Source organism: Saccopteryx leptura, chromosome 4 (assembly GCF_036850995.1).
Source record: "Saccopteryx leptura isolate mSacLep1 chromosome 4, mSacLep1_pri_phased_curated, whole genome shotgun sequence".
Taxonomy (NCBI): Eukaryota; Metazoa; Chordata; class Mammalia; order Chiroptera; family Emballonuridae; genus Saccopteryx; species Saccopteryx leptura.
The window spans coordinates 150,307,130-150,330,560 of NC_089506.1; the positions used below are offsets into that span (position 1 = coordinate 150,307,130).

General features: G+C 51.0%; 1 protein-coding gene across 1 annotated transcript; it reads left to right on the forward strand.

Moving 5' to 3' along the window:
• Window positions 1-4,091: 4,091 nt before the first annotated feature.
• NR2F1 (nuclear receptor subfamily 2 group F member 1) lies at window positions 4,092-13,821 on the forward strand. The gene is made up of 3 exons (XM_066381833.1): window positions 4,092-4,842; window positions 7,235-7,762; window positions 12,787-13,821. The coding sequence occupies exons 1-3, from the start codon at window positions 4,383-4,385 to the stop codon at window positions 13,065-13,067; spliced, it is 1,269 nt and encodes a 422-aa protein (XP_066237930.1). The 5' UTR covers window positions 4,092-4,382; the 3' UTR covers window positions 13,068-13,821.
• The last annotated feature ends 9,610 nt before the right edge of the window (window positions 13,822-23,431 follow it).

The following is a 23,431-nucleotide window of genomic DNA, read 5'->3' on the forward strand; positions in this document are numbered from 1 at the left end:
GCCGCGGGACAGAGGCCGGGCAGGGCAGCTCCGGGGCAGGACCCGCGGAAAGTTCTCTCGGTCCCTCCCTGGCTTCCTGGACTCCGGCCCCGGCCTGTGGAGGCCGGTCGAGCCAGCGCTGCCTCCTGTCCTGTCCGCGTTGCCGACCCCGAGTTCAAAAGAAACGATCATTATTGCATTACTTGCCTGATGGGTCAGGATTTGGCAGTCTCGCTTCCGGTGCCCGCGACTCACAGTCCACGGTCCAAGGGCAGCTGGGCCCGAGGAACCGGCATCCACTGGACCTTCCGTTCCCTGGCGCTTGCTCTCGCCTCCTCTTCCACTCGCTCCATCTCTCCTTGTTCTCCTTCCTTTTCTGTCTCCCTCTCTGCCTGAATTCGACTGCTTTTCTCTGTACTGTGTGGGGAGTGAAATTTAGAATGTATATAGAGAAAGCTGATTCTTGTTCTTTCTTCCTTTCTCTTTCTTTTTTCTTTCTTTTCTTTCTCTTCCTTTCCTTTCCTTTCTCTTTTCTTTTGTGTTCGTTTCACCTTTTAAGTGACCAGGAAATGTTTATTTGGAACGAGGTACGAGGGTAGGGAGCCCTGCTGTCCCTGGTCGCCTCCTCTCCGTCAGCCGCGTACACTGGGCCGCCGCTTGCAGAGCGCATTGACTGTCTCTCCATCGTTCGAGCTGGAGGGGCTGTGGGACAGGCACGGAAAAGCCTTTATTCTGTTCTGTAAGATCCTCGCTCCTCACTAAGCGACAACCAACTCCCGACTTGTGGGCTGGAGATACCGGGAAGCGCAAAACGCACCCCAAAAGCGCAGCGCTTCCCAAACCCCTCCCTAGTGAAATTTAAAGTGAGAACGAATATTAAAAAAACAAACCCTACCTCTATCAATACAGCGTGGCCATTTACTCCCACCTTTATTTGAGGATATGTTGAGGCTCGAGATGCTGGAGCTGAGATAAACTTTTACGCTCTCCCGAGCAGAGGGGCGGGCAGGCAGGCAAGCGCAGTTACCACCCCCGGCGGCGGCTGCAGCAGCAGCGGCTTTGTCATTCCGCGCCGCGCCGCCTGAGCCTGCCTAGGGGAGCGATCCCAAAACGAGGGGGGGTGCGAGTGTGCGATTGGAGAATATGTAACTAATAGAAGTATCATTTCCCCCCAGTACGATCTTTCAAGTAAAAAAAAAATCCATTGGAAGAATTTTCAAAGTGCTGTCTTCATTTGGAGAAAAGGCACAGGCTGCCTAAGGAGAGGGGAGGAGGGACCGGGCTGTGAGCCTCCCGGGTGCAGATCCCGTCCGCTAGGTGGCAGCCAGAGCCAGCAATTTCTGCAGGCCCGGAGGTCCGACCCACTGCTCCCGCCCGCCCTTCCTCCCGCGACCAATCGCCTTCGGGAATCTCTCTCTCTCTCTCTCTCTCTCTCTCTCTCTCTCTCTCCCTTTCAACCTCTCTCCCCCTCCTTCTCTCTCCCTCTTCCTCCTCCCTCTTCTCTGCCCCTCCCTCCTTCCCTCCTTCTCTCCGTCTCTCTGTACCCCCCCCTCCTCACTTTTCCCCACTTCTCTTCAGTTCACTTTCCCCTTTCCTCTTTTCTGGGACTCTGACTCGGCCATACTATCCTCCCCATTCCACTCCCAACACTATGAGGACTTACTACTGTTTTCTTAATAATTATTGAACCGGTTGTTCGGGAGTTTGAAACAGCCTGAGGAACCAAAGAGGAAAAAAAGAAAGAAGAAACATCAAATTGATTGGAAAGTTTATTTTTTTTAATCATCTCTGGAATCAGTAGGAACCGTTGAATTCGAATTGATTTCCTGGCAATATCTGCAAATTAAAGCTATAATTAAACCTTTAAAACCAATATATACTTAGGACCAAAAAACGGGAGTTTCTCTCTATCGCGTTTCTTAAAAGGATATAAAATAAGCATAATACACACTTGGATTATGCTTAAATGTGAAAGAAGAACACAATCCAAAGCCAGAGTATTTCACAAATCATTACAATAATGAGAGTTAAATTCCCATTAAAAAAATTCCTAACATTTTCAATGACACTCTCTTCACTGTCATAAAACCTAATTTTAAAAACTTTTCGGAAGAAATCTACATAATTTCCTTCCAATTTGCACACTGCAAGGCATTCTCCATCTCGCCATCCCTTCCCCCTCTGGTGTTCGTGCGTGAGTGTGTGTGTGACCATAGACGACCCATACTAATCAGGTCTCAGAGTAAATAGCGCAGGGCGATCTCAATGTAAATTGCGCTTGTCAGAAGCACCCCCCCTTCACTTTCTCTCCTCCTCCTCAAGTCGTCCCCGTCAGTAGGTAGCTGGGGGGGGGGGGGGGGGGAGGGGCTCTCCAACCAATGGCGTGCAGGAGGCATGGCTAACCTTAGCCTCCCATTTTTTTTCTCTCTCTCTCTCCCCGCCCCCCCCCCCCCTCCCATTCAGGGCTCTGACCAGTCAGTCGCCTTTGATTATCAGTTGCCAGCAGCCCTTCTCCTGGCTCCCTGACACGAGCTCCATATAAGGCAGCGATCTCCATAGAAACGTGTCAGTTTCAATAGTAGTGTCAAAGTTCACTATATACAGACATTCGCGCGGATCCCCCTTTCGGAAACATTGCTCTGCGAGTCCTCCCGTTTAAACGCATTCAATTTTGGGGTCTCCCTCTCTCTCTCTCTCTCTCTCTCTCTCTCTCTGTCTCTCCTCCTCCTCCTCTGCCTCTCTCTCTCTCTCTCTCAAATCTCTCAATCTCTCTCTTCTCTCCCTCGCTCTCTTCTCTTTTTTCTTTTCTTACATATTCTATTAGTTGTTTTCCCCATATTCTTCTTCTATTTCTTCTTTTTCCCCCTCTTCCTTGTCTCTTTACTCCATTCTTGCACGAGAGAGGACTAAACTTAAAAAAAAAAAAGAAAAAGAAAAGAAGAGGAGGCACCCCTTTCGTATTCTTCTTATCGTTATTTTATACATATATGATTTTTTTTGGAGGGAGGGTGTTGGTTCCCGGCTGAAGAGCACTTATTTAAAATACTAAAAAAAGAACATTTTTGGGCGATCTCCAGGGTTTTTTTAACTAGCTCTGTGTGTTATAGCAGAAGAATCAGAAGAAGGAACAAGAAAGAGGAAAAGAAGAGGATTATTTATTCGACCTACTTTGGATGTCTCTCTCGATTTTTTTTTTTCAATTCTTTTTCTTCTGATTTTTATTTTTTCTATTTCGCTCTGAATTCGTCGCCGGCGTGAATTATCTCGTATTTTTCTCCCCTTCCGTCTCCTCCCGAAAGAAGAAGGCAGAGAAAGCCCGGCGCCACCGGCACAACAAAAAGAGCAAAGTGTGTGATCCTCCTCGCCTGCTGCCTCCCGCTCTCCAGCGCTGCCTTCCTGAATGGCTGGCTGCGTCCGGCCCTGGACCTGGCCCCCCGACACCAGCGCGCCCTGATCTCTGCCGGCAGCACTGCTTGCTCCGCTCGGCTCGCCACACTCCCCTCAGTCCCGAGCCCAGCGAGGGCTCCCGCCGGGACAGCGGCGGCGGCGCGGGCGGCTCCGGCCCAGGCTCGCGCTCGGACTGCGGCCCCGGCTCCAGCTCGGACTCCCGCCCGGGCCCCGCTCCTCCAGGGGCGCTCGCCGCCGCAAGCTGAGGCGGCGGCTCCGGCGGCGCCTGCAACCGCGACCTCTTTCTGCACCGCCGCGGTCGCCGCCGCTGCCGCCCTCCGGGTCTTCTATGTCGGCTCAGCCCGCGCTCAGCGCGTAGCCCGAGCGGCCGGCGGGCGGGCGGGCGCCTGGCGCGGGTGAGCGAGTGTGTGCGCGAGTGTGTGTGTGCGCGGGGGTGCGGGCGAGGCGGAGGGCGAGTGTGTGCGCGCGCCGTGGCCCATGCCCGCCGCCCCCGGCGCTGCGCCCCGCGCCGCTCCCGGCTGCCGCCTGTGCCATTTCTGATTTTGCAACTTGGGGAAAAGGAAAAAAGCAAGAGAAGGGAGAGCTTGCTCTCTGGGGGGGGGTGGGGAGGGGGGGAAGGAGAGCGTGGCCCCCCCAGGATCAGAGCGCGGGGGGAGCGGGCGAGGGGAGCAGGGGTGTTGCGAGGGGGGAGCCTGAAAGCCTGGGGGGGCTGCAAAAAGAGAGAAAGAAAACAGCAGGAACCACAACAAAACGCCAGCAGGGCGGGCGGGCGCGCAGCAGCAGCGGGGCGGCCGAGGCAGTAGCGGCGGCGGCGGCGAAGGCAGCGGCCGGTGCCCGCCTCGGGCTCGGCTCCCGCGACCCCTGGGCGCCGGGTGGGCCCCCCGCCCCCTCCCCCTCCCCCCTTCCCCTTCCCCTTCCCCTCCCAGCGCGCCCGCGCGCCCCGCGGCCCTCGGCGAGCAGCTCGGCTCCCCCCAGCGCTCCCCGGGCCCAAAGATATGGCAATGGTAGTTAGCAGCTGGCGAGATCCGCAGGACGACGTGGCCGGGGGCAACCCCGGCGGCCCCAACCCCGCAGCGCAGGCGGCCCGCGGCGGCGGCAGCGCCGGCGAGCAGCAGCAGCAAGCAGGCTCGGGCGCGCCGCACACTCCGCAGACCCCGGGCCAGCCCGGAGCGCCCGCCACCCCCGGCACCGCGGGGGACAAGGGCCAGGGCCCGCCCGGCTCGGGCCAGAGCCAGCAGCACATCGAGTGCGTGGTGTGCGGGGACAAGTCAAGCGGCAAGCACTACGGCCAATTCACCTGCGAGGGCTGCAAAAGTTTCTTCAAGAGGAGCGTCCGCAGGAACTTAACTTACACATGCCGTGCCAACAGGAACTGTCCCATCGACCAGCACCATCGCAACCAGTGCCAATACTGCCGCCTCAAGAAGTGCCTCAAAGTGGGCATGAGGCGGGAAGGTGAATATTTCTTCTCTGCTTCTCTCCCTGAGCTTCGCCCGCCTCCCCGGCCCTCTTTCTTTCTCTCCCGCAGGGGCGGCTGCCGTCTGGGGCTAGGGCTCCCGCGGGCCCGGCCCGTCCCAGCTCCCCTGTCCCCGCTGCCTCCCCCCCCCCCCGGCGACCCCCCCAGCTCATTCCCGCTGCCTCCCCCTCCCGGCCTGCGCTCCTCTCCCTGGCTTCTACTCCCCTCTCGCTGCCTGCTCAGTTGTGTCTTTGGGATCGTAAGCTATGGCTTAAAATCCCCTTCCTCTGTGTTGGATGTACTCGATGTGTGTCTCTTTCCTGCGTGTGCGTGAGGATGCTTGGGGCTCTGCTGGCATGAATTTGGGGAGGGGTGCTTCCTTCCCTCAGAAAACTCTGTTTCTGTGCTTTTGCACCCCACTTTCCCCTCCACCTCTTCCTTTCCTTTATTTAAAACGGGGACGGGCTGGGAGCTGGAGCACCCTGAGTAGATTCAGTGCTGCATCATCCTTTTGGAAGCTTAGCATGGAAAAAGAGGAGTGAGATTTATTGCACTTGTAGGTCTAATTAGGGGAGAAGGGGGGCTTCTGGCCTGTTCACTGGCTCCCTCGCCTCTTCACGGAGCCCGGCAGCCTCCTCCAGAGCTGTGGCCTTGCTTTCACCCCTCTACTTTGTAAGGAAAGTTTGTGACTGAACCGTGCTTTCATAGTTGTCATTTTTTAAAAGGCATGATACTCGTTTTATTTCTTCATCAAACTCCACCCTCTGCTTAAATACTGCATACAAATTACAATTTACAACGGCATTTACCGATGCTTCTGATTTGGTTATAATGCATAGACTGCAGCTGGCATGAGCTTCCACATCGTTTAATCCCTGTGTTGTATGGCTTTGGTTTCTTTTAACACTTTTGATGTTGTATTTAGATATGCTTCATGTTCATGTGGCAAGAGATGCAGCACTTTTCTTATAAATATATTTAGCCGTTTACAGTTAAAGTTTATCTCCTGACAATCATTAAAGATGTCTTATACTCAGATTAGTGAACCAGTCAATTTTGCAGAATGTAGATTACTTCTTCTTGTAATTGACTTTAAAATTATATTTTATATGCCACAGGAAAAGAAATTGAATTTCTTCAGATCTTAAAGAGCAGGCAAATATGACTTCATTTCTAGCTCCAGGGAGATTTTGTAGGCATCTGGAAAAAAAAACAACAACTTTGAATTGTACTCTCATTTAATTGAAAAATAACTGCCAAGTTCAAACTATAATTAGAAAAAAAACTATTCTAGCCATAATGTTTCAAGAGCTTAAATTGCATTGGAGTTTTACATTAAAAATAGAATCAAAGCAAACTTAAGAATACAATGCATAACCTGAAATAAGACAGCTACATGTATATGGACATATCTATATTAATTTGTTGGGGGGAGAGTTCAGTAGCCCTAACTTTTCCTAAAGTTGTCTTTGTTTACATGGCAATTTAAAACGCTGGCACTGTTGAAGTAAAACATACACGTTAAAAAAAAAAAAAACTTTGGTCAGCTTTAAGAACTCAAAGCATGCTTACGTTTTGCATTCAGATGGCTAATGAATCCAGTGTTTTTGCAGTTGCGAGCTCGTGTTCACTGGGCAAAGCTGGCTGCAGGTTGCAGTGGCACCGCGCAGGCAGACATTAATTCTATTTCCCACTTTGTTCAATAATGTTTGGCTACTGTAAGTTTAACTTTTTCTTGAATTTTTTTTTTCATTTTCTGTTGCTTTTAACAGTGAGAACTTTGTGTGGGGTGATGGGGAGGAGGGGTTGGGGTGGGGTGCAGGATACTTGTTTTCTGTTGTAAAGTTGTAAGTGGTTAGTAGGGTATGTAGCTTGTGTCTATTTTAAGGATAATTCCATGGCATTTTTAGAGAATATGGAGACATTTTGAACAAAACGTTGCTTGCTTGCAAATGAAGAGGCAGCTAGGCTTTTGCCTAGAACCATAACCTTTCTCTGGTTTCTCCAGTTTCTTTTCTACCCTGATTTGTTTCCCTCTGGAGGGGTGAGTGGGATTTCATCAACCTGCGTGTCACTCCTTTGGTGGTACAGGGGTTGGGTGGTGCCTTCTTGGCCATGTCTGGCTGGGAGCCCTGAAGTCAGGCCTAGTCTGTCAGGGCTGGGGTGGCCAGGTGCGCAGGCGACGGCTGGGCATCTCGACCCGCGGAGCTGGAAGGCCTCACCCAAGATTTCCAACTGGTGCGGGGTGTGAGAGCCAGCGCGAGAGAACACGCGCGGGGCGCGTGTGGCTGCGGGAAGAACCCCCGCATTGTGTCGAGTGCTCTGCGGCGCGACGATGTTCGCAAGCCCCCTGGATGCACATTGCCTCTTTTCTCTCTTTCTTTTTGTCAGCGGTTCAGCGAGGAAGAATGCCTCCAACCCAACCCAATCCAGGCCAGTACGCGCTCACCAACGGGGACCCCCTCAACGGCCATTGTTACCTGTCCGGCTACATCTCGCTGCTGCTGCGCGCGGAGCCCTACCCCACGTCGCGCTACGGCAGCCAGTGCATGCAGCCCAACAACATCATGGGCATCGAGAACATCTGCGAGCTGGCCGCGCGCCTGCTCTTCAGCGCCGTCGAGTGGGCCCGAAACATCCCCTTCTTCCCGGACCTGCAGATCACCGACCAGGTGTCCCTGCTGCGCCTCACCTGGAGCGAGCTGTTCGTGCTCAACGCGGCGCAGTGCTCCATGCCGCTGCACGTGGCGCCGCTGCTGGCCGCCGCCGGCCTGCACGCCTCGCCCATGTCCGCCGACCGCGTCGTGGCCTTCATGGACCACATCCGCATCTTCCAGGAGCAGGTGGAGAAGCTCAAGGCCCTGCACGTGGACTCGGCCGAGTACAGCTGCCTCAAGGCCATCGTGCTGTTCACGTCAGGTGAGGCTGCGCCGCCGCGGCGCCCTCCGCCCGGGCCCGGCCTCCTGCGCCGCCGCCGCGCGGGCCCGGCCTCGCCGGCCCTGGGGCCTGGCCCGCACCCGCGGCCCGCGCGCGGGGACGCGGCCGGGGCGCCGCTGCCATCTTGGGAGCGCGGTGGTGCGGGAGCGGAGGCGGCGCCCGTGGGGGCGGCGAGCGGACGGCTGGCTGGGCCTAGCCGGGACCCCGCGCCGGGTGGGCCGCGGCGGCGGCGGGTGCGTGTCTGCTGGGGGAGGCGGTGCTGTGGCTCCGTCTGGCTGCGCGTGTGTGCGGTGTGCGTGTGTGTGTGTGTGTGTGTGTGTGTGTGTGTGTGTGTTCGCGCGCGCGCGCGCCAGAGCTCGGTGTTTCTGGGGGAAGAAAAGGAAGGAGAAGAACGTGGGAATGTGGCTTTCTCCTCTGTGTGGCACGCTCTCTGGATGAGTTTCCCGACACACACATACTCACACACACAGGTGGAAAGAGAAGAATACGCGCAAATAAATCATAAATAACCCCGCTTTATTGCTGCCTGATTTTCCCTTCTAGGAAACCATTCATGTTTGCAGTTGCTGAGGTTATTGAGGGTCGTAAAAGACGCATTCGATCTAAACAAGAAAGATAAAAACAAAGGCAATACTGTAGAACCCTAAAGTATGGGAGGATTCCCGCTCCAGAGATAAATCTCATTGCCATGCAAAACACAGAACATCGGAAATTTAACAGAGTGCCTTTAAAATATCAAATTAAATGTAGGCGGTGGTAACATGCATGTTAACAATTTCTCTTATGATAGATGGTTCAAATTAACTTCCAGGAAAGTGCATTGACATTGCCTTTGAAGGCTCTGGTCTGAGCCTCTGAGAACACGGCCTGCCTTTTTTATTATTGTAACCTGCAAGAGGGAAACATATAAACACCCGGGACAGCAGGTAATGGGGGGAAGATCTATAAACAAAGCCAGAAGGGAGGTGGGGAACAGAGCTGCTCAGACTGGGTGTCGGGCCTGGCCTACTGCGAGTAGGGTGAGCTGCACTTCTGCCTCCATTATTGGCACTATTGTTTTTATTTCCTCCATTCAGAGAACAAGCTATCCTAATAAATCTATCCTAGAGCCAGGACATCCAAAGGCCAAATTAAAACCATTCTTGGGCAGAGATGGCAAAACTCTTTTCCCAGGGCCTTCTTGAACAGTAAGCAGCAGTATAATCTATCAATATTTCTTGGCTTTCATGCGTGAAGAATCGTATTTACATTGTATTAAAATGACTCTTAAATTTGCACAATATTGTAATGTAGCAAATGTAGTATTAATATTGATCTGAACAGCAGATAATTTATTTAGACAAGAGGATCTCATTTGTATGCAGGGTGGCCAGAGCGGCAGACTTGGACTGCCCCCTTTTACTTTCAGTGCAAATGCAGGTCTGCTAGTGGGAGAGGGAGTTATTCTTTGCGAGAGTATCAAGTGAGAACCTTAAAGCAAATGGACGATTTATTGAATACCTTCCCCGGTGTGTGAATGCATTTTATCTTAATAAGTCTTCTTGATAGAAACGTGTTTCTCAAAAGTGACAAAGAGCCTGGGAAGCAATGACCAGGCTGCTTTAGCTCTGGCAAGCCTGGGCCTGGCTGGCGCTCCAGGACCCGGCTCCTCAGCCAAATGAATCAGGAAGCAAGCCAGTGTCAGGGAAGTTGGGGGTTTTCAGTCTCATTCAGTGAGGTGTCTTGAAGCAGAAATGTGATTTGGAGCTGGACAGAGGTCTTCTCAAGAAAGGTCACCCTCCCTTTTCCTGGTCCTCCCTAAGGTTCTTTGAACCCCTTTGACTTTTCTGATCTCCTGCCCTTTCCCAGAGAGAGGCAAGGACTGTGCTGGCTGCAGAGAAGACTGGAATTATTTAGCTTTTCTTTCAACTTTTCATCCTAAAACATCCCTGTGAAAGTGTTTCATTTTTAAAAAGAGTTTCCCAAGAGAAGTTTCTTAAAGTCTTCAAGGTGCGAGGGAGGCCAAGAAGTGAACAATATTATTTTGTTGGAAAATTGCAAGCAGAATATCTGAAAATGGAATTAGAGCTGTCAGTAGTAATTCACCCCCCCTTTCATATAACACATTTCCACTTCTGACTAAACTTGTTTTGATTGCTAGCCAGAAGGGAATTCATGGGAAGCCTTCTCAAAGTCATCCAACTTTTGAGCAAACTTTGAATGATGGAAAAGACAGTTTTAGACATATTGTCCAATGAAGTTTGCTCTGGTTAAGTAGTTGAAGCTGGCACGGGGTTCCCTGTGGTGGTTTTCACATTTGGCCTCCGGATGGTATGCTTAATCCTTAATATTCTGGACAGCATCCAAGGACTAGGTCATGACCTGAACTTACATTTTTTAAAAAAGTATTAATTCATACACCTAAATATTCCCTCAAATAAATGAGTCCTTCCCTGAAAGGAACCATCTAGTTAACATAAATACAATAAATCCATTTTCAGTACAATAATAACTTTGATTTCTAGTTATGGCAGCTGATTACATCTATATTTCCTGAACACTAAACTCTTCTGAATGCACAACATGAAATACATTCTCTGCACTACAAAGGCTAAGCCGGGAGGGCCTGAACAGTAATGGTTATTTATTTACATAATTTCTTTTCCATATACTGTAGGAGAAATATGGAGGTTTCCCACATTGACACTACCACATAAAAAGTGAGACATGGATTTTGCACATTCTGCCTCCTTTTCTTATCTGGGGTCTGTATAACTCATGGAGTATAAATATAGACTATATTACACCCCTGCTCACTTAGCTTTGTGACCACAACCACCCCATCCATCTAAGAGTTTGTACCGTCTGTACACAGCTGGGGGAACCCTGGTGTAGGAACACCCAGAGGGGAATATCTATCTCACTAGGAAGCCAGGCCCAGACTAGGGCTTCCACAAGACGGAGGCCATAGGGCTTGCCGCCTGGCACCTGCAGTCGAGTCCACTACAGGCTTTCTGGCTTTAAAGGAAGAAAAATACCAGAGAAGCCAGCACAGGGCCCAAGGGCCCAGGCATGCCTCTCCTGGGCTTCTGTCCCTTGGAGTGGCCTAACTGGGAGAAGGGTGATGACCTTGTATTCTGGGGGCCCTAATCGTAAATATCAGATAACTATTTTACAGACCTGAGGGGATGCCATAGGAGTCTTCAAAAAAAATCAGTGGGTCCTTTTCATTCTGCACGGTTTGAGGCGGAAAGGGATCCTGTAACATAATGGGCAGATAATGCATTTAAAGCAAGATATCTGTAAATATGAGTCTGCATGGTAGCCATTCAGCAGAGCCAGGTTAGTAAGCAGGACCAAGGGCAGAGCTCAGGGTCCCCTCTCTAAGGAGCAAAGCCCCAAAGTGCCACTGCCCTCATCTTGCCAGCCATAAAGCCTCACTGACTTCCCTACTCCGGCCAGTGTGGGTGCACCCAAGCAGCTGGCTGGGGGAAGCAGACAGCTGAAAGAACCCAGTCTGAATCTGAGGTCAAAGGAGACTTGCCTCAGAAATTCTTGAATTATCACTAGTTTTATTTGTATTTTTGATCAAGGCCATAGCCTTGTAGATGAAGGTGTTAGAACGCTTTGAAAACCCAAGTTTGTGAAATATAAAGACATAAAGCTCAGAAACTCAGCAGACACGGGTTTTACTTTGAATCATTGGCTCTGTCTTCTTAGGGTCACGCTTGCCCACTCACAGGTATATACTGTCCTTTTGAGGGCACTGCCATGCATGAATTTCTTCCAGGGTCCCTATATTAGCCAACGCCGCCTTTGATCTCTAGTTGATCTCCTGACTGGCTAAGGGCTCCTCTGTGATCTTCTTGTTTTTTAAATATTTATTATTACTATAAGAAACAAGGTAGGTGTTGGAACTATGGAGAGGAAGCCTTGACTTCATGCCCCTGCTTCCACTGCCCCCTCCATTTGCTTGCCTGTAGTTAGCTGATAGAGTATAAACTGCTGTATAGCAGGATTTGTAGGAGAGCAAGAGGAGCCTTGGTTGAGGTGAGACAAACAGGGGCTTTGAGATGCTCTCGTTGTGTGTAGGTGCCTTTTTTCTCCTTGGTCCTGTAAAGGAAATCTACCTCCCCCAATTTCCCCTCAACTCTTCACCTCCCAGGCTTCAGAAAGGAAACATCTTCAGTGATCTGACACAAAGCTGGGCTAGAGGCAGCTACAGCCTGGAGTAACTGAGCCATGTTCTTCCTGATTATTATACAGCTTACAGAGATGTGACCAATTTTCAATTCCTTGATCTAAGGCAAAGATAGAAGTATACATCGTCACCAAAGATTTGCTGCAGAGTTCTCGCTTGCATGGATAGTGCATCTCCAATCTTATATTGCTAAAGCATGGGCTTGATCTGATTCCAGGCATTGTTAGCCCGTATTTTTTTTAACCCACTCTTACGTGTTTGTTCACTACACAATCTAGGTGCTCCTTGAGGTTTCTGGTTGGAGTCATTTGGGCTTGAGAGGGGGACTCTAAGAAGCCTTTAAGAACTGCCTTCAGGCTGTATACTTCTTCAGGGCTCCTGAACACCCCAAAATCAAGGGCAAAATTCCTCCCTTTAATGAGCACAGTGGAAGGATGCTCCCCTGCAGGCAGAGGACAGGTTGCTACGCACAGCAAACATGGCTCCAGCATCGTACATTATTTAATCCAAAGGTGAAACAGGAAAAACAAAGGGACTAGAGAGGTTGCTGCCTCTGCATGCATGTGCTTCTTTCTCCAGCTCCCCTAGGCGTGGTGGGGGTTTGATTTATTGTATTTGTATTGGTGAGGGTTGGATTTGTTTTATTTGTATTGGGGGCTGGTAGAGAAGAAGTAGCAAAGCATGAGGGGATTTATTTTTATTCTATTTCTTTTCCATTTCTTCTCAAAAAAAATTTTTTAATCACTTGTTGGTTGTGCCTTTGCTGTTCGCCGACCTAATCATGTGCCCCTTTCCCTTGTCTCGCCTTCCTGTGGCTGCTGGGCAGACGCCTGTGGCCTGTCAGATGCCGCCCACATAGAGAGCCTGCAGGAGAAGTCACAGTGTGCTCTGGAGGAGTATGTGAGGAGCCAGTACCCTAACCAGCCCAGCCGTTTTGGCAAACTGCTACTGCGACTGCCCTCGCTGCGCACCGTGTCCTCCTCTGTCATCGAGCAGCTGTTCTTCGTCCGTTTGGTAGGTAAAACCCCCATCGAAACTCTCATCCGTGATATGTTACTGTCTGGGAGCAGCTTCAACTGGCCTTACATGTCCATCCAGTGTTCCTAGACCTTGGGCACTTCCCACCTGCCCCTACCTCCCTAGAGACTCAAAGGACTGGCGGGGCCATGGACTCCAAAGCCTGAGGGACACCGGGTGGCTGACGCAGGGTGCAAGGTGCGGCAGGCTGGGCAGGGGAGGAGGGCTGGGAAGGCAGGAGCAGCCCACCCTGCAGAATGCAACCCGAGCTGCAATCTCGGAAAAAAGAGACTCTTTTAGGATCAGGTCTGTGAACACATTGGGAAGAAAAGAAAAAGGACCTTGTGTCTGGTGAGAAAAAGAAAACAATCTTTGGAAGAGAGGACCATGAGAATTTTAATAAAACAGAAGGAGACTAATGGACCTTCCAGGATTTATTGTGGATGGATGTGGATATATTCTGTACAGAAAACACACATGAAAGTGGACTGAATCCTATGTAGAAATACACACGCACCCCCAAACATTGTTATTCATTTTGTAAGATACTAGTCTTTATTTTCATTTTTTTGTAAAATTTAAACATCGTATGCACATAAAAAAAGGAAACAAGAATTAGGGGAAAATAACATTTTCCAAATAATTATAAAAAATTGTCCTGTGTCTATGTATCTATATCTGTTTTGTATTTTTTTCTGGTTCCAAACCAGATTTCCTGTGATTCTATACTAATAATTTTTGATATAACCCTTTGCTTCTTATAATGAGTGCGATATATGTTGTCGAGGCTGTTCTTCAAGAATTAAAATTGAAGTGAAAATTTAAACAAAAATAAAAGAATTTAGCAAAACCCACGTGTCTGGTTGCTTTACAGATGTCATCAGTGCAAAAGAACCCTCTAATTAATCTCCACTCTAATTGTTATTAGAACAGGGGGGTTTAAGAGGGGAGAACTTTTAAGGTTCATTACCAAGTTGGCTAGATTTATTTCCTAAACCAAGCCCCTACTTGGTTTTGTAAATTTGAACGGCCAGGCTCTGTGTGGGTCATGGTGATTAGTAAGGACAGGGAGCCCTGGTTGCAGGTGGCATTCGATGTGACCTCGTGGGCGGTGGGCAGGCAGAGGCCCTGCACACAGCCGGGCCTCAGGCTGGGCAGGCCTGGCCATAGGGCTGGGTGGTGGGCAGGCAGAGGCCCTGCACACAGCGGGCCTCAGGCTGGGCAGGCCTGGCCATAGGGCTGGGTGGTGGGCAGGCAGAGGCCCTGCACACAGGGCCTCAGGCTGGGCAGGCCTGGCCATAGGGCTGGGTGGTGGGCAGGCAGAGGCCGTGCACACAGGGCCTCAGGCTGGGCAGGCCTGGCCATAGGGCTGAGCCGTCTCAGAGCACTCACTGCTGGCTTTGGTGACTGCAGGGGGGACTCTTCTGGCTGTAGAGGTACGGAGCATCAGAAGTGGGGGTCAAGGGAGGGAGAGGGCCGCTCAGACACCTCCGCACCCCTGCCTGTGGCAGGAGGGCTTTGCCTCTCCACAGCTCTGGGAAAGCTGGGGCACCATTGATGGGAGCTCCGGCTTTGCTACCACAGTGGTCTGCTGAAGGGGTGGCTCTGGTTTGCTCTTTCTCCAGACCCTGTGACAGGGTCTGTAGGGTGGATGGAAGGGCCCCACCATGGCCATTAGGGGTCTGGGCCTGGGCCCTGGGAGTGGGGGAGCTCGGCGTGTTTCAGAAGGGCGTTTGGACCCTAGTGGCCCTTCCAGGGCTTTTCCTTGTTCTTGTAGTGGGGGCGGGGGTGTTGCTCTCTGTAACAGCTTTCAGAGCATGAATGTTTTATAGGATCACAGTCGGCACTGCAAAAACACATACTGCCAAGGGAGCGCTTTCTTACCATATTAATAAAGCCAGATCTGTTAAAATAACACCTCTCACCTCCTCTCCCTCCCCCAGTCCCGAACAGGCCCGTTTGAGGCACGCGCTTCCCTTTCAGAAGTCATTGGCAAAGTTTTGCTTTCAATTTGCTATCTAGAAGTCTCCAGGTCCCCACCCCACTCCTTTACACACGCATTAACAAACTCCTACACTCCAACCAGCTTGAAGTTTTGATAGTCTGGGTGCAGCACAATTCAGGCAATACCATACTTTCTGTAGGGAAGCCCCCGCAGGGCCCTGGTCCCTAAGCAGACTGCCCGGAGCCTGGCCTGAGCCTAGGGCAGCGGGCCAGTAGGGTGGGTCCCTGTGAAGTCTGGAGTCCCTTGGCTCCTGGGCTTTCCAGCCCTCCAGCGGGTCCCATTCTGAAATACTCCTCACCCTTGGCACCACACCCAGAGGCCATGCCTTTGTGCTCAGGGTGAGTGCCCGCAATGGTGGGCACCCAAGGCAGTTGGGTCATGGAAAGAACTCATATTTAGCCACTGACCGCCGCCCAGGGAGTTCTCCCAGGCTGCGGGATGGAGGACTGTGGGGATCAGGGTGGTGGGCTGCAGCCAGGGCTCCAAAGGGAAGGAGGGCCAAGCTGCCACCAAGCGCTCACCCTCACCCGATCTTTCTTGCTTTTCTCAAAATGAGATGTAAATATATTCATTACACTGTGATCCCTCTGATGAAAACAAACGTTTTCGTAGGTTGGAAACGTATTTTTCAATTAATTTCAATATGGAGGCCCAAGCACAAGGTGCCTACTGTGGAGACTGGCCCGGAGACCGAGGCCTGGAATGGATGAGGCACTCGCTTCAGGGCCCAGAGGTGGCAGTGACAGTACCAAGGCGGCTCTGTCAGGCCCCAAAAGTAGCCCATTGCCGCTGCCAGCGGGTCCTGGTGACCTTTCTCAGCCTGGACCCAAGCCCCGGGCGGACCAGCGCAGCGTGGGAGGAGGGCAGCATCCTCTGGCCTCACAGAGCCCCCCACACGCGGTCCGGGGACCAGGAGGCCCTGAGGCTGAGGGAGGAGGAGGAGTGTTCTTCTCCTGGACCCCGGGAGCCATGTGGGGGCCACAGGCAGAGGGTTTCTCTGCGGATTCCAGGTGGCCGGGTCAGCCCTCCCCTGCGCTGCACACGGAGAGACAGTCGTCCGGAGAGGTCGTGTCTCAGGCAGAGAGACGGGGCCTCCGGAGACTCAGGCTGTGCGGGTCCCTGGGGGACTCGGAGGCCGCGCGGGCGTCCCTGGGGGACTCAGAGGCCGTGCGGGTCCCTGCGGGGCAGCAGAGGCTGTTGTTGTTCCGAGGCTTTTGCTCCGAGTGCACGGTGGTCGGAACCGGAACGTGCTGGCGCTAAGGGAAGGTATGGGAGCAGAAACTGCGGCTCTAAGCCTCGAAAGGAGCCTTCCAACAACCAGGCATCAGCTGTCCTTTTGGCTCCCAGTGACCTGCAGGCTGCCCGGCAGGGCTGACCAGCGGCCGGGCGGGGGCCCCGCGCAGGGCCGGAGGGCGGCTCCGTCCAGGCTGCCCGCGCAGTGTCGGCGCCTTCTCAGCCCCCGGGAGCCACTGAGCAGAGGGCGGCGCGGGGCAGGTGGGAGTCCCTGCCTGGGTGGCCGCTCGGAGGCCGCGGAGCAGGGAGCCTCCCAGCCCAGCGCCAGGGGGAGCCGTGCGCCCTGGTGGGAGGCCGCCGGCAGGTGGCGGCGCCGGAGGCCGTCCTGGTGGAGGCGCCTGAGGCCGTCCTGGTGGCGGCGCCGGAGGCCGTCCTGGTGGAGGCGCCTGCCCTGGAGCCTGCCCTGGTCTGCGGCGGCCTCGTCCTCAGGCTGGCAGGCGATGGCGGGGTAACTGAGCGACGCAGAACTGACGGGTCCCCAGGGCCAGACGAAACACGCTTGAACAGTCGGGGAGTGGCCCACACAAGGTGACTTCCCTCTCGAAATTACCTGCGACAAAATGAAAGTCAAACGTTCCCTTTTCCAGCGCAAACACTTGTTAGGCCACCAGAACTTTAAGAGCTTTTAAGTAGTTTTAAACTACCACAGTCTTTGCTTAAAACATCAAAAAGGCCATCCCGGACGCGCTCTGCTCCGGGAATCGTCAGGGAGAGAGGGTGCGCCTCATCGGCCGCTGCACCAGGACAAGAACTGGGGCGAGAGAGTTACAAGATGACCTTTGCCCCGACACACACCCCGCGACCTGCGACCAGGCCGGGCAGAAGCCCGCGGACCGGGCTAGGCCCTCGGTTCCGGACTCTGTCCCTCGTGCTGGTTCCGGCCCGCTGTCTCTGGCGGCCACCACAGGGTCTCGGTCAGTGGGCTCCCAGAGGCCCCACCTCCCAGCTGTGCCCTTAGGGATGCTGGAACGTGCTCCTCTGCTTGGAATGTGCAAAATGTTCATTAAAATAAAAAATCTTTCTTCTGTTCCTTGGCTCATAGGTAGCCCTTATATCTCCTACAATGGCAGAATCACCTCCCGTAAGTTCCCTTGATCCCTCAGAACAAATCACCTGAATGTCTCTGCGAATGAGACACCATGAAGGAGCGTGGGGTGGGCATACAGGGAGACACAAGTGGCAACTAATAAAACTCTTGTTAGAGGGCCTGCTCAGGATCCGTGGCGTCACTGGGCCTTTAACTTGGAAAGCCAAAGAGTTGTATTCCTAAATGAGTTAAAGACCCATTTACCTCTGTCGTGTTCTATTCATCAAGCCACAAGTTGAGAGTTCCTAACACGAAACTATTTGTTTGCTTACACAACCAGCTGGGCGCAATTTCACGTCTGAGATATCTATCTGAAAGCGCCTCTCATTTATTATCTCTCCCTGTCAGCGAATCCATTTCCAGCTCCTCCTCCCCCCTTTGGAGTTTATTTATTTATTTTTATTTATTTATAATGAGACTCCTTTGCCAGAGAGGACCTAGGTCTGGAATGGTCCCCAAGGAGCGACCGCTCCCTGCAGTTTCTGCTGCGCCCAGAATGCAGGGATCAGGGGGCGGCCAAGGATCAGTCGCCGCTACCGTTGACCCCCACCGGCCTGCGGCCAATGTGCAGGGCGGGCAGCGGGTGGGCCTGGCCAGACACAGCTGTCTTTCTCCCTGGTTGTCCTCCCTGCTAGCTCTACCAGAGTGAGCCTCAACCACCTGTGTGAGAAGGGGATGGGAGGGAGGCCCCAGAGGGGGGGTCCAGGAGCCTCTCTCCAAGATGGGGGCCCGAGATACGGATTTGAGAGATGCTTTCACAAAACCTCACCTAGTCCCACGGGGCCAATTTCTTCTCCGGGCCGGAGCGCGAGTGAGTAACCACGATGTAAATAGTTATGTGATGGGTTGGGGGAGGGGGCAGCGCATTTATTGTGTGTGCGGAGGGGAGAAGGCTGCACGTGGTTTCAATTTTAAAGCACAAAGAAATAACATGCAATGCAGAAAAGAGGTTTATGAATGTAATTGAAAAGAAAGAAAACAATTAACACAGTGCAAGGTTGCACACTAGATTCTCCACCCCTCGCCTTCTCTTCTAGCCCAATTTTGAGAAATCCGAAGCATGAGAATAGAGTAGATCCAGGCAGTTGGATCCGGCTGATAAGGGAACCTCTGATGGAGATCACAGTGATGGGTGGATAATGGTGTCTATCTATCTCCTAGTCTGCTAAGGCCTCCTCCAACCAAGCTGAAAGCAAGGGATCAAATCCTCAAGTCCAGCTTCTAAAATATCCCCAGTTGTAGAGGAGAAGGGGTGTGTGTAAGAGAGGGGAGAGGGAGAAGGAGAGAGACAGCGGGGGATTTCTCTAAGGCAGACCAGGCTGGTCTCTGCAGGCTATCCTATTGTGTTGATTTACGAAGACATTTGCTGTATATAATGTTTAAGGCTGATAATATCATTGCGCAGTCACATAAATAAAGCGTTGGCCCAATGGTGGGGTCAGTGATCGATCTCTGGGCTCAGAGGAAAAAGGAGAGAGACAGGGTCGAGCAGGAGGCTCTGTCTGTGTGCCTGTCAGTCGGCACGCAGGGGCCTGAGTGTGTGTGAGCATCAGGGTGTGTGAGAGAGAACCAAGTCTTCAGCTGGCCCGGAGGCTCATTAGCATTCCTCACCCATGGACCTGCGCTGACAACTAACAGAGATATCCCGCTCACCACCAGGCCTCCTCTCCTTTTGTCTTCAGATCTGGAGGAGAAAAAGATTTCTCCATGGAAGCTGGAGCCTGAACTTCCATGTGGTTTTTGGAAAATCAGGCTATTAAAAAAAATGTCCCAGGATCTTGCCTAATCTTTCACTCTGCTTTTTGAAACTTCCCCCCTAAAGAAGGAACTTTTTTGCTTTTCTCTCTCAAACTGTAACATGTTGTTGAAACTCCAAACTTAAATGAGAAAGAAAATATCCTCTGAAAATATTTTGCCATTTTTCCTTGTTGACACTGCAGAGAGGTGGATGTTTATGTGTTTGGCTCGCACACACATGTAAAGCTGGTACATTTAGTCAAAGGCTTCTAGAACATAGCAACCAGGGATTGTTTAAGCTTTTGTTTTCTCCTGCTTGGTTTTGATTATGAGAAAATTCATTTTATTTTCTATAATACATGTCCTGCTTATCACTTTATCACTCTCCCTTGTTTAAATAAAGTACATCATTCAAAATTAAATAAGATTTAATATTGTATTTACTATCAGAAAGAATCAATTTGAGAGAATCTATTTTAAGAAACATCTTACAATTATACTCCTTTATGAAATTTTAATCACCTTAACCAACTTTGGGGAAAGTGTCTTTTAACCCTGTCACACAGGGATAAATATGTAACCACTTTGCTCTCCTGGATCATGTGCCTTGAACTCCATCTAAAGAGGCAGATAGTTTTACATCTGAGTGTACAAATTATCCTATGTTGACAGATGTTTGTCACTTAGTAACTTCTTTCCAAGTTTTCCCCCTCCCCTACGCCTTCTTTCTAGCTTGCTTTGTTGTTTTAAAATATGCATGTCTCTCACTGGAATGCCAGTCACGAGTGCAAACTTTGTGTCCAACCTCCCACATGAAATGATCCTTTTAGGGGGAACTCGATATGTCTCAATCTGCACTTCACTCAAAGCCTCTGGGTACGGGCCACTCACTCACTGGTCCTGGCTCCAAAGTAACTCAGCAGAAACGAGTTTCCAACTAAAAATCCCCTCGAATGTCTCCCAGGGAAGAAATGTAGCTCCTATAATTAAAGGAGGCAACGGCCAGAGGGGGAATGCAGCCGGCAGCCAAAAAAAAAAAAAAAGTAAGAGTTTTATTTATTTGCTGATTGAACTCGGGTTGTCATAACCAGCAGGTTTTTATCCACACTTAAGGTGCTGGAGGTTTGTACTGTGTGTGCACAAGAGGGAGAGGTGGGGAGGAAAGGAAGGGGAAGAGAGGAGGACATGGAAGAGGAAGAATGAAAGAGACAAGGACAGCACTGGGAGACAGAAAATGATCTTTGTGGACAATGTAATGTGGGAAATTTCCTAGCATCAGATTTGAGTAAAAAATTGTAGCTGAGAAATATGGGGGGGGGAGGCTCAGAGGAGATGAAGGGGTAATTAGAGTTAACTCTTAAATGTGGGGTATCATCAAGAAGGATAGACTCTAACTGATTTTCCAAGAAAAGTAATGTGACAGCAGGAAAATTATTAGCTGTGCTGTGTGTGGCAGTTTGAGTATGTAGGGGGGAGGAATTATTAGGAGAGGAACCAGAGAGAAGCGAGGCAGTGTCACGCAGGACTCAAAGCATAAACATCATGCAGCCAGAACCCTCCATCCTCCTTGGCAAAGACGCCTAGTAGGTGAGGGTGTGAATTCTCTAGAAGACATCGGTTTTGCCTCTTATTTAGTTTTTATCTATTTGAGCAGATTCTGGTGTTAGACCACTTATAAGATGATTCAACTCACAGGATGAAGAACACCTCCCAATCTCTTCCGACCACCAGCCAAAAGCTTCCACACAGAAGGAGCACTCAGGCTGGGCAGCTCATTTCTATTAAAAAGGCAAAACTTTAGCACTGATGAAAAACAGATGAATTTTTTCTCCCTCTTTCTGAAACAGTTACTCTTTTACTGATGTGAAGTGACGTCAGAAATGCTTGTCCTATCCCCGTAGAGAAAGGGGAGAGAGGAGGAGGGGATGGAAGGAAGGAGCTGGGAGAAAGAGCTACAGAAAAAGAGAAAGAGCTAGCAGGGTGAAGAGGAGGAAGGGAGGGTTGGAGAGGACAGAATGAGAAAGAATAGACTACACTTTGGGGCCAAAATTCCACAAAGAGTGGGCAAAACCATGGTTTAGAAGCTGTTGATTGATAGGACACCTTTCTCTGCCCTCACCCGATCTACATATTCTAACATATGGAAAGCTTACAGGCCCTGTGCACTTATAGAAGCCGATAATGCATTAGCTCTCAGCAATATTTACAGCACCACTTTTAATACACACCAGATGGTTCGCGACTGTGCCGCCTCAGCCAGCTCACTCCTCGATTTTACTCGGCGGCACTTTGTTGCAATTATGCTCCATGCTGAGACCAATTTTATTGGTGACCTATTTTTCATATTTGCAGCATTTTATGTTAAAAACCTCTTCTCTGGCCTTTTTGTAAAGGGCAGCGCTCAGGAAGGGAGAGCTTAGGACGGAGGGGCTGTCTCGGTGGTTATTAATATTTATCATCATGTTACCTACCTCGGGTTTAAGTGAGTAAAACCGGATAGACATAAGTACTCCGGTCATTATGTTTGTTCACTCACCCCCCGTTTGTCAGACCCCCACGAACTGTCTACACGGAGCGCTTGCCTCAGAGTCAATACATCGGGCCATAAATATTGTATTCCATTCATTATCGCGCCACTAGCTTGTCCTGGACGCCGGCGTCCTCGAACAACGCAGGGCAAATGAGGACGCTTCCTGAGCACATTTCTAGGCTGGGAACCCCCCTGAAATTTTCGCGATGCCTAGGAGGTGCCTGGGAATTCTAGAGCCCGAGTGCCTGGCTCACCTCGGGCTGGGCCTTGGGCGGGCTGGCCCCGAGGGGGTGCAGCGGGCGAAGGCCAGGCGCCGCCAGGAGCGCTTGGTACCTGTTATCTTGCCACACAGAAGGCCACAGGGAGAATCCCATTTGGCACGCCGGGAAAGGCTTTCAACTTTATCTCTCGCCATGTAAATATTCCCGAGTGCCCGACTGAGGGACGTTGTTTTGCACAGAACAATATAAATATCCTATTTGCTGCAACGCAGGTGTGCGCTTCCTACCCAAACTCTGCCCCCCACCCCCAGTCGTTTATAGTAATTCTTTCTATCCCCTTCCTCTGGTTAAAAAAAAAATCACAGATGTTTACTTTATTGATATAACCTATACCATGGTTAGGCTGAGAATAATATGCCTCAACTAACAGTCATTTAGCAAATAATAGAGGCGTTCTGGATGCTTTCCAACACTACACATGTACTTGGTCATAAAATGATATGTGAAAAAATTAACATCTGCTTTCCTAAAATAAAGTGTGCCAAGTTGCTTTTTATGAATGCTTTCCTCATTTTAAAAAGAAATATGGAGAGATAAACTGGCACCCAGATGTATAGCATATTTATAATGGTTTTAGGATTTAAAGGTAGCTATTCATCGCACAGGCCATTTAAAAACTGACGGTTTAAAAGCTACTTAACCCCAGACATCTTCGAATCCTGAAGAGCCTTCCAAATTTTATTTAAAGAGGAATTTACTGTAATTTAATTGCATATCAAGGCAGAACTATGTGCAAGTCGGGGCACTGCAGTCTGAGCTCAACAGAAATTCCAACTTGCCTTTATTTACGTAATTTCTCAGCAAGGTTCCCAGGCCCTTAAGAAGGCAGAGCTAGAAAGTTGAGTTGGGTTCCTTTCTGTTGTTGTTTAATTCCACTATTAGGAAGTGAGGCCTACCTTTGAATTATTTCATTAGGGTTTGGCCTTTTGGGGGAAGGGGTGGGAACCATAATCATTAGTGGCTTTTTATTATTTCTACAATAAATGGCTAGATTCTTTGTTGAATAAGCTGCTTGAATGTTTTGCAGATGTTCCACTTAGACCAAATCTGACCCCCTGTTCCCTCACAAGCAAGTGGCTTACACTCTCCCACCAGTGCATTCACTCGCAAGCGCTCTGCCATCCTGCAAGTTTATAAGTGTAGAACACGCTCCTATGAAATTTCCACCTAACTGCACATATACACACACAAATACATTCACACACTCACACACTCCCACCCACTGAGCCTCAGTGTGGCAGAGGGTAAAAGACGAAGAAAAAGAGAGAGAGAAGGAACTGGTGAGGCGGAATGACAGGAGGAGGGAAGTCAGCGCAGTGGTTACACCCCGCGCGGGGCGCGCCTGCCCGGGCCCCTCGCCCCCCTGCGCGCCTTTGGTGGAAACGAGGGGGGTGGCCCGGCCCGCGTCTCCCGAAGACGTGGGAATCTGGCTCCCCGAGCGCTCGGGGCCGAGGCCGAGCCGGGCAGCCCGGGGGCGGGCGGGAGCGTCCCTTCGGCGGCACCGCCCCGGGCCCGCGGCCG